This window comes from Equus quagga, chromosome 5 (assembly GCF_021613505.1).
Source record: "Equus quagga isolate Etosha38 chromosome 5, UCLA_HA_Equagga_1.0, whole genome shotgun sequence".
Classification (NCBI taxonomy): Eukaryota; Metazoa; Chordata; class Mammalia; order Perissodactyla; family Equidae; genus Equus; species Equus quagga.
The window spans coordinates 80,541,346-80,551,241 of record NC_060271.1 but is presented as its reverse complement, the minus strand read 5'-3'; the positions used below and the strand labels follow the sequence as shown (position 1 = coordinate 80,551,241).

Below are 9,896 nucleotides of genomic sequence, written 5' to 3'. Positions count from 1 at the left end.
GAGGTATGTTCTTCAAGTTCTAAACACAGCAATCAACATGTAGTGACTGGAAAAAATGTAATGATCCCCTACAAAAATGATTTGTTTTTATAAATCATCACTCTTTCATTGAAAGGATTTGCTTTTTATTTCCTATAAACACATTTTATTTTTCCAACTCAACTGTAACCTCAAGGGCACCCTAACTCTCTTTGTATAATCAATCTAGTCCTTATCAACTGCCTTCTCAAATGCAACACAACTCTAACACACAAAAAGGAAGATGAGCAAGCACAGGGACAAAACACAAGAACAGAACACTAGGATGTGAATCTTATTTTCAACAGGGAGAGCATATCAACAAGGAAAATGAGATCCTGGTTTCAAAATGAGTTAAATCTGCAGAATGCCAATTATTTGTGCTATTAAACAGTAACCAAGTACAAACCATGGTTTCTGAAATGAGATTTCTCTTTTAAAAATCTAACAAATATCTGGGTGAACATAACAATATGGCTAGGTCAAAAAGAAAAAAAAATCTCTCACACACAATAATAACTGCAAGAAGATCCCACAGGTTATAGAAAACATAAATGAACTTTAATATCGAAACAGTCAGGGCAAAGAATACTGGATTAATGACCCATTAAGTGTGAATCACTTCAGGTTCTTTACAGTACCAGATATTTTTAAAGTAAAATCTGAATGCATATTGAAGAGAATGAAACTGTTTTTAAACTTTAATTTCGTACTTGATGCTAATACCAGCATGATTTTTAGACTGAAAAATCTTTATATGATTTGTTTTAACACTAAGAGTGAGATTTAAACCAAAGTTAGCAATGTTCCTGAAATGTGAATTTGTTCAGTAGTAACCTTTTCATCTGGGTAATATACCACTTTCTTCTCAAAAAAGTAGTCAATGTACATTTTAAGATTTGTACAATAAGAAAATATACTGGCTAATAAAAAGTGTTACTGTTATTATTATTTGAGAGTCTAGATGAAAGAAAAACTGCATTTTTGCTTAAATTATTTATGCCCAAATAATTTACCCTGCAGTCCACAGATGTATAGGAAATAAAATCTTTTTGAATAAGAGAAAAATAATGAGGGTCCTAAAATAGAAACATAATCCAGAAGAATCTAAAAACAGCTTCCTGATATTTTCTCTTTTGAGTATTTCATTTAAGCTGCTTTAGGTTGCATGCCCTGATCTGTAGAAGTTAACAAGGAAATAAAATTTCCAAGTATTTAAAAAATTTACTCATTTTCCATAAAGCAACTTTTAATCTATCAACACTTAAAAATACACAGTGACTTAATGAAACATCAGTACAACTGCATAGAATTGAGCTCCAGAGAATTATACACTTATGAGCTGTCTTTCCTGGGCTCTGGTTTACAAGAGTATTGGCTTAGAGACCAGCTTAGAGTCATTTGCTCCTACCTAGAAGGTACAGGCCAGGAAACTTAAAGATTTCACAGGCCTTTTCTGTTTCTAAATAAAATGCTAGGAGCTCTCTGAAGGTCTTAAAAACAACCAACCAGCCGAATATGTATACTGGGGACCATTCCCCTTTGTGAGTCAAGGAAGAACGGAGTTTATGACTTTCACTGAAAACAAAACAAAATCTCCCACAATTCTTCTAAGAGACTCTGAAATGTACTAGAAATTTCAAAACTAGAACAATGCCATCAAAGATTAAACCTCTTAATGCTCGGAGCCACCCCAAAATAATAAAATTGGGAACTCCAGGAAAACAGGTACCAAAAGAATCAAAATAACAATTGCACTGAGGATTCTCCTCTTTGAAGGCTGTTTAAGGAGGTAGGATTTTAAGGGTTTTTTTTGTTTATCTTTTGGCCTCTGAACATTTAAAAAATGCTTTGCCCGGCTGGTCCTTCAGGCTAATTTTGGAGTTCACAACGAACCCCAAGCCTGACATAAGGATATTCTACAGTTTCACAGCTATCATTTGTACATTAAGTTGATTTACTCTTTTTGAGTAAATATAACTAGAAAATGGCAAATTAATATATTCTTTACATACAACTTTGTGTCTTAAAATTCTTGAAAAACAAGAGCAGATGACTTTGTATTCAAAGACTACCAAAGTGTGTATTTGATATTCACATGCAAACAACTTAAAACTTTATAAATCTCCTGTCAACTCTGCATGATGCCTTTAAGAAGAAAATGACATACAAAGTTTGCTAACTGTGCAAAATATTAAATTGCTAAGACATTTTACATAATGAAATAATACATGTAAATGTAGAAGCTGACACATGAAATTAACACAGGTTCAAAAGAACTTATCACATTTCAGAGATTTTCTTTAGTAACAAGTTTTTGTTTTTATATTTCCTGGTACACAGCAAAGTTTATCACAGAAGATAAAAATCCTTTTAAACAAATCCAACAGGGAATTCTTGAGGCACCTTCTCATATAAAACACAAGATGAATGCAATTATCAATCCATCTGAGAAAAGTTTTCAATCTACGTGAACATCATTTTTTTCATTTATTTTACACAACTTTAATAAGGCAAGACAAATTTGTGAAAAAAATGTAGATACAAAAATGATGTAAACTAATAATTTATATTTAAAAACCCCAAAGGGAAAACAGTGAAGATGGGACAGTTCAAACAATGCCTTTTTTTAAAAAAACCTAAAACAGAATTGTGCACAAGCTGAAGATTACAAAGAACTTCTAGACTCTGCACAGTTTTGGTTGTTGGTTTGTTTTTTTTTTTACATCTTTATATTACATGTTTTAAATCATATCAGGAATGCAAACTAGAACTGCACACTACCTTAGTGGAAAAAAGTTCAACATTGTGCAATTTTCTGCCTCTTAATTTAAAAAAAGTGGCAGCAATCCCTGCATTTGTATTTGAAACAAGGATCTGAGAAACTTTATCAAAAAAGGTAATGAAGGCAAAAATTGGCAGACATCCAGCATCTTGTTTCTTTTTAAAACAACGTGGATGATAAGTAATTTCATGATTAAAAAATGAATCTTTTAAATAAATACATTGTATCTGACATTTGCACTGACTGATTTGATAAATCTTTAAGTAAACAACGGCTTTACTACACTCCCTGTAGCCTCAAGCCACTGGCTTTAGATTCTGAAGTCCTTTTTCACTGGGTTTCATACCCTGCCACTCGATACCCTGCAGGCTGATTAGGCAACATGCTGCCATTTTGTCCTGGAGGTGGCTGCACTCCGTAATTTGGTCCCATCCATGGTGCAGAAGACTGTGTCTGACTGGTAGAGAATGTCAAAGAAGCAGAGGGCAGGGAAAATTCACTGATTAAAATAAAACGTAATGCGAAGAACAAATGACACATACATATGGGAGATATTCTTTTTCTTAAGCTCAAATGTAACAATAATTGTTATGCCAGGGAAAGCAAAGGCAAAAGTTTTTTCTCTTAAAAATTAGTATCCTCATGAGGTTTAGTTTGGGCAGTTTAATTTTGTTAGTTTAATTACAGCTAAGGAAATACCCTTAACCTGTAAACATTTATCCCCTTTGACTCAGAAAAAACTTCTCTCTCATCTCAAAAAGAAAACTGTCCATTTGGGTTGGACACATGTTGAACAACCCACTACCTGAAAGAAACTGGATCATTTGGTATGATAAGGACTAGCATTTATATTACTCAAAGAAGAAATCAAAACAATCATCAGCACACGTAAGCTCATAAATTTTTTTCAACATTACAAATACAAGATTCTTTTTAATAAAAACTGCAAAGTATTTTAATTTCCAGCTTATTTTTAGAAATTTAAGTAAAACTGCATTAATTTAGGGTATATAAAGAAGCTTCCATATAACAATGTATGAACAAACTCTTTTGCGCAGAAAAAAGTGTAATGAATAAAACAACTAGCAGTGAAATAACTGTATCGAAGAATGGCTAGGTGACCATTATCAAGTAAAAAGCTTAACAATGATCAAGCTCTTATTTTCTTACTTAAATATTAGTTAATTCATTACCAAGCATTACCAAAATTCTTCTAATGCTGGTTATATCTCAGGGCAACATATTTCTAGGCAAATCTTTAAAGAGATATACTTAAAACTATAAATGCTTTAAACAAGACAGCGACATTACCTACGGACTACTTAAAATCTCCTCCCAAGTTCTTGACATTTTCAAAGGCTAATAACAAAGGAAAAGAGCAAATGTGCTTACTTAAATCCCTGTTGGTTCCACGCCTGGCCATACATTCCATATGCAGGTACTTGCCAACCATTAGGCATATACTGGCCAATTTGTTGTGCATTTCCATACCACTGGCCCCACTGGCCATAAGCTTGTGGATATCCAATTTGATTCTGCTATTAAGTAAAATTATAACAGATCATTTACTATTATTTGAAGTTAAATGTACATATACAGTCCTAATATATGACAAATACAGAGCCATAACACACAGGGCCATCATTACAATTAAAATGAAAGATAAACAAGAGTTTAGAAAGTGACTGCTAAAAAAAAAAAGTGAGGTTATATTGCTGTAAGTCTATGTGATGCCCTGAATGGCATACTCTTTGTAAGGTAGGCAGGAGGTAATGCCCCAGTAATAAATATTAAACTCAGTATAACGTTTAAGTGTTTTGTAAACTATCTACATGACTGTTTCCTTTAGATAGGGAAGATACAAAGATTACTTATCCCTATATTCAGTTTACTTAAGAAACATATATAGAGTCACGACTGTATGTCGACATTCTGGTCAACGATGGACCGCATGTACAATGGTGGTCCCATAATATTAGTACCATATAGTGTAGGTGTTTAGCAGGCTATACTATCTAGGTTTGTGTAAGTACACTCTATTATGTTCCCACAACAATGAAATTGTCTCCATTTCTCAAAATGTATCCCTGTCGTTAAGCATCAAATAACTGTAGCTTAGGATTTTCTTACTCCTATCTTGGTGCTCCATTTACAATTTCCTCATAGACATCTTTGTGGGATCAAGTTTGAACCACTAAAGCTGCCTGGAAAAACAAAAACAGCAAAATCTGGAAGAAAATGCCAAGGCTCTCTATACACTTACAGCTTTATTTTTGTTTCAATTGAGTCAAGCATGCTTGTGAGTTCTCCAAATAGCATGTGAATAAAGCTACCAAGTATTAAGAAAAAATTTAATACCCTGTTAGGTTTGTCGGAGCATTTTAAAATCCACTTTGTGAGCATGAGTCAACTGAGGCAGTCACATTCATCATGTCACCACTGTAATCCATGAACCAGCACTCTGGAACTATAATACATGTAGGAAGAGCCCTTATATACTCCCATTTAAGCTAGAAACTTATTAACAAGGATTATCAACAATTTCATTTTAAAATAACCTTATTATTAGCCCAGAAATTACTCTGAAAAGTCTCTCACCTGTTGCACGGGATTTATCATATCAAGAGTTTCTTTGCCCCAATAGCATTTCACAACATGACCTTCAATGGTAGTTCCATTAACAGAGACAATTGCATGTGCTGCACTTTCATGGGAATTGAACCTATTGAAAACAATATTAAGAATCACCCATATAAATTATTTAAAATACTTATGAATAAAACCTATTTTTAAAAATCAAGCTGAGCCTAAGTTAAAACAGGCAGTTCAAATAAAAGAATCAAGAAAATGGCATATTTTCATTGCTATTTGTTTCTCAAAGATCTTGTAGTTCGGCAGAAACTTCTTTTAATAGAACGTGTTTTATTGGCCTTGTTGGAAGCAGGGAGCTATTAAAAAACAGTGGCAAATAGGCTAAATACTGGAGAAAATTTCTATTTCTTTATAACCAAGGTACATTGTTAAGAAAACCACTAAGTTAAATGTTCAAAAATGACTTTGGGGAAAAAGTTTTTTTTTAAAAAAACCCACTCATACCGAACAAATGAATATCCTTTATCTGGAAAGACTCGAATTTCCATTATTTGTCCAAATGGCGAAAAAGTCTGACGCATTAGTTGTTCTGTTAGACAGAAAACAAAAACAAACCACACTAAGTTACATTAAAATCTCACAAATATCAAGCTTTTCAGGTCAAAAATTCATCTCAAGATGCCACACAAATAAAGCTCCCATACCTGTTAGCCCGGAAGTGACACCTCCACAGTACACAGTACAGTTGCTTGGACTAGACTGATTTACGACCTCATCATATGATAGCTGTTTGGTGTTTGCTGGGGAAGGAAAGTTTTATATTTTTAATTCATTACATAAAATGTTCAGAAAGAGAAAAGCAGCATTAACTACACTACTGCAATGGTAATATTTACCTTGTTATATATATTACATTTGAGAATTAAACCTCCCCCAAGAACGTCTAAAAAATTACTCTGTATTTTCTATTTAACAGGAGACTTGACATTAGAGATATCATCAGTTATTATTTATAATTACAAAAATGAAAACTAAGTACATTTTTGAACAGTAGTCTTGATTTGCTTCTCATCTATTTCTGCAATAAGTCTCCGGGGAACAGCTCTAACATTTAAAATCTAGCGTATTTTCCTCCAAAATTCCACATTTCCTTTTCTTCTCCAATACACCTACACTCATATGTACTCTTTGGAGCTGGAGGCTTTCGGGTTGCCCAGTTAGTTCTGATTTGTCTTCCACCAAGCCACTGGCCACCCATCTGCTGAATGGCGTTTTCGGCATCCTGTTCCGTACAACATTAGAAATGACAAAGAAGCCACTATTAGTTGATGTTAAACAACTGTTAGCAGTAGAGAAAACTCATGGTTGCATTTCACAAATGTTTTTTGAATGAAAATGCTTTATGACATACACAGTATAATAGTTTTCCTAAAATGCAAGAGTGCTTTTAAATTATCTTCCTTTTATTTGCATAGCAGACTTTGGGAATGTTAATCACCTGAAAAAGTCCAGAGCCCAAAAGCCCTTAGGAGGTGACAATTATAAAGTTCATGCAACAACTCAGACTATTATGGAGGAAATCTCCCCTTAGACAATCCAACAAGCTTATTATAGACAGTATTTGGTTTCTCATTCACCCATCAAGTAAACATTGAACAGCTATCATGTTCTAGGCAGCAGGTTAAGTACTAGGGAAATGCTGCTGAATGAAGCAGACGTGGTCTCTGCTGCGATGCAGCTTACATTCTTTTAGGCGGACAAATAAAGTAATTACAAATTGTGGTAAATGTCATGACAGAAGCAAAAGACTGAGATAAAGAATATGGGCATGGGAATCTATTTTAGACAGCCTGATTAGGGAAGGTCTCTCTGAAATGACATGTTAGCTGAAATCAAGAGGAAGAGGAACAAGCCAAGTCAAAACACTGAGGAAGAGGGGCTGGCCCAGTGGCGTAGTGGTTAAGTTCTCACACTCCGCTTCGGTAGCCTGGGGTTTGACGGTTTGGATCCTGGGTGCAGACCTAGCACCACTCCTCAAGCCATGCTGAGGCGGCATCCCACATAGCAGAACTTGAAGGACCTACAACTCGGATATACAACTATGCACTGGGGATTTAGGGAGAAAAAAAAAGAGGAAGATTGGCAATAGATGTTAGCTCAGGGCCAATCTTCCTCACTAAAAAACATAAAAAAGAAAATCCTTAACTGTTGAGTTAGAAATAGTGCTTATCATCACCAGGGAGAAGCCAAAAACAAACACACACTGAGGAAGAAAGCCCTAGTAGAGGTAAAGGCAGTGCAAAGTATGTGAAGGCAGGAGTTTGATTTGCATCTGAAAGCCTGTGACAGACAACTACTTTCAGTGGAATCTGCCAAGCAAGAGGGAAGGATGCCAGAGGAAAAAAAACTGACAGGTTTTAAGTAAGAGCTTGTCATAATCTAATCTATGTTTTAAGGCCATTCTTAGTGCTACAATAGTTTAGAGACGGGTAGTAAAAAGAAAAAGACACTTTGAGACTAATGCAATATCCAGATTTAAAAACATGTTGGTGGCCAGGACTAGGGCAGTAGCAGTAATCTAAAAGAAGATCAACAGAAGGGTGGGGGGGTGCACAGTTAAGTAAAAGGGGAGGAATCAAAGATAACTCCTAGGTTCCTGCTTGGGTGGCAGGGAGGGTAGTGCTAGCATTTATTGAAATGAGAAGCCTGGGAGGAAAGAAGGGAACAGGTCTGAGGAAGAAACAAAGAGCTCCATGTAAGACACTTGAAGTTTGAGATGACTGTAAAACATTTAAATTATGATCATTGTTAGTAAGTGCGGAGCACAGAGAAGTAACCTGAACTGGATATAAAATTCAGACTCATGAAGAAAGACTACAGAGAGAAAAGAAAGCATCCTGGGACAGAGCCTGAAAAACAGCAAAATCTAAATACTGGGTAAAGGAAAAGCCACTAGCTAAGGTGACTAAGAAGGAGTAGCCAGTGATGAAGGAAGAAATGCACAAAAATGTACTGTCATGGAGCCAAGGAATCAGAAATCAAGAGGTGAACTTGAAAAAAGTAGTGTTGGTAGAAAGGGAGAATAAAAGCCAGCCTGGAGCGGCCTGAACAGTAAATGGCGTGCAGCTTTGGTCTGCATGTGTCAAATGTGGGCTCAACCTAGCACAAAAGAACAGGCAAATTCAAGGCTAAAAGCCGTTCCTGAGACACATAAAAAGCAAATGCATATTCTTAAAAAGAAACAAACACTGTTTACCACACAAACCAGTTTGAACTCCATGAGATGTTTAACTACTGTTGTGATTGAACTGTGTCCTTAAATTGATATTAAGTCCTAACTATTCACCACCCCCCAACTGTGAATGTTACCTTATTTGGAAAGAGGGTCTTCGCAGATCTACTAGTTAAGATGAGGTCATACTGGATTAGGGTGGGCCCTAAAACTATGACTGATGTCCTTCTAAGGAGGGGAGAAGCTGACGGATGTGAACACACAGAGGGAAGAAGGCCATGTGAAGATGAAGGCAAAGACTGGAATGATGCAGCCACAAGCCAAGGATGCCAAGGATTGCAGGCAACCACCAAAAGCTAAGAAGAAGGCAGGAAGGATTCTTCCACAGAGCCTTCGGAGGGAGCACAGCCATGATGACACCTTGACTTTGGACTTCCAGCCTCCAGAACTTTGAGAGAATTTTTGTTCCTTTAAGTCGTTCAGCTTATGGTACTTTGACACAGCAGCCCTAAGAAATGAATACAACTACTTGCTCACAAAAGAGGGAAAAAATTTTTATAGGGTGTGTTGTGCGTGTGTGTGTGGGGGGGATAGTGAATGGGAGATGAAGAAGTGGAAGCATATGCAAACAACTCTTCCGAGAAGTTTGATTTTGAATTATACCAAAGAAATGGGGATACAGGTCAAGGGATATGGGGTCAAGTGTGGTTTTAGTTAAGAGATACTAGAACATGTTTTTTGGTTGACGGGAATGATCCAGTGAAGAAGGAAAGACTGATGCCACAGGACAAGAACAAGCACAGCACATATTATACAATTCCATTTATAGAAAATGTTCATAACAGGTACCTCTATATAGACAGAAAGTAGACAACAGTTGCTCAGGGCTGGGGGGAGAGGGTGTAGAAGGAAAAGGATAGTGACTGCTAATGAGTATGTAAGTTTTTTTGGGGGAAGGTGAAAATATTCCCAAATTGTGATGATAGTTGCATAATTTTGTGAATATTCTAAAAACCACTGAACTGTACACTTTAAATTAGTGGGTTTTATGATATGTGAATTATATCTCAATAAAGCTGCTGTAGGAAAAAAGGAATAGGCACAGGATCAAAGTCCTTGAAAAGGCGGGAGAGGTGGGATCTCACTCATAAGTGATTTGGCCTTTTTCAGGAAGGACCTTTCCTCAACTGTCACAGGCGGAAGAAGGGGAAGGTGGATGACTTTTATGTAAGTTTGGTGGTTGAAAGCCGAGAGAATTCCTGTATGATA

At 36.0% G+C, this 9,896-nt stretch overlaps 1 protein-coding gene across 7 annotated transcripts in view; it reads right to left on the bottom strand.

Annotated features, from left to right (window-relative positions):
• Positions 1 to 357: 357 nt before the first annotated feature.
• The window catches only part of TIA1 (TIA1 cytotoxic granule associated RNA binding protein), a 31,728-nt gene continuing 22,189 nt past the window's right edge, over positions 358 to 9,896 (bottom strand). For 4 of the 7 annotated variants that reach the window (XM_046663173.1, XM_046663178.1, XM_046663179.1 and 1 more), the window contains 6 exons: positions 6,569 to 6,677; positions 6,100 to 6,195; positions 5,900 to 5,984; positions 5,402 to 5,525; positions 4,196 to 4,341; positions 358 to 3,260 (listed from right to left, as the gene is read on the bottom strand). In XM_046663173.1, coding sequence (XP_046519129.1) covers positions 3,134 to 3,260; positions 4,196 to 4,341; positions 5,402 to 5,525; positions 5,900 to 5,984; positions 6,100 to 6,195; positions 6,569 to 6,677 — 687 coding nt within the window. In that variant the 3' untranslated portion in view covers positions 358 to 3,133. The remainder of the gene's footprint in view (positions 3,261 to 4,195; positions 4,342 to 5,401; positions 5,526 to 5,899; positions 5,985 to 6,099; positions 6,196 to 6,568; positions 6,678 to 9,896) is intronic. The other 3 variants (XM_046663175.1, XM_046663177.1, XM_046663180.1) reach the window with 1 other exon arrangement.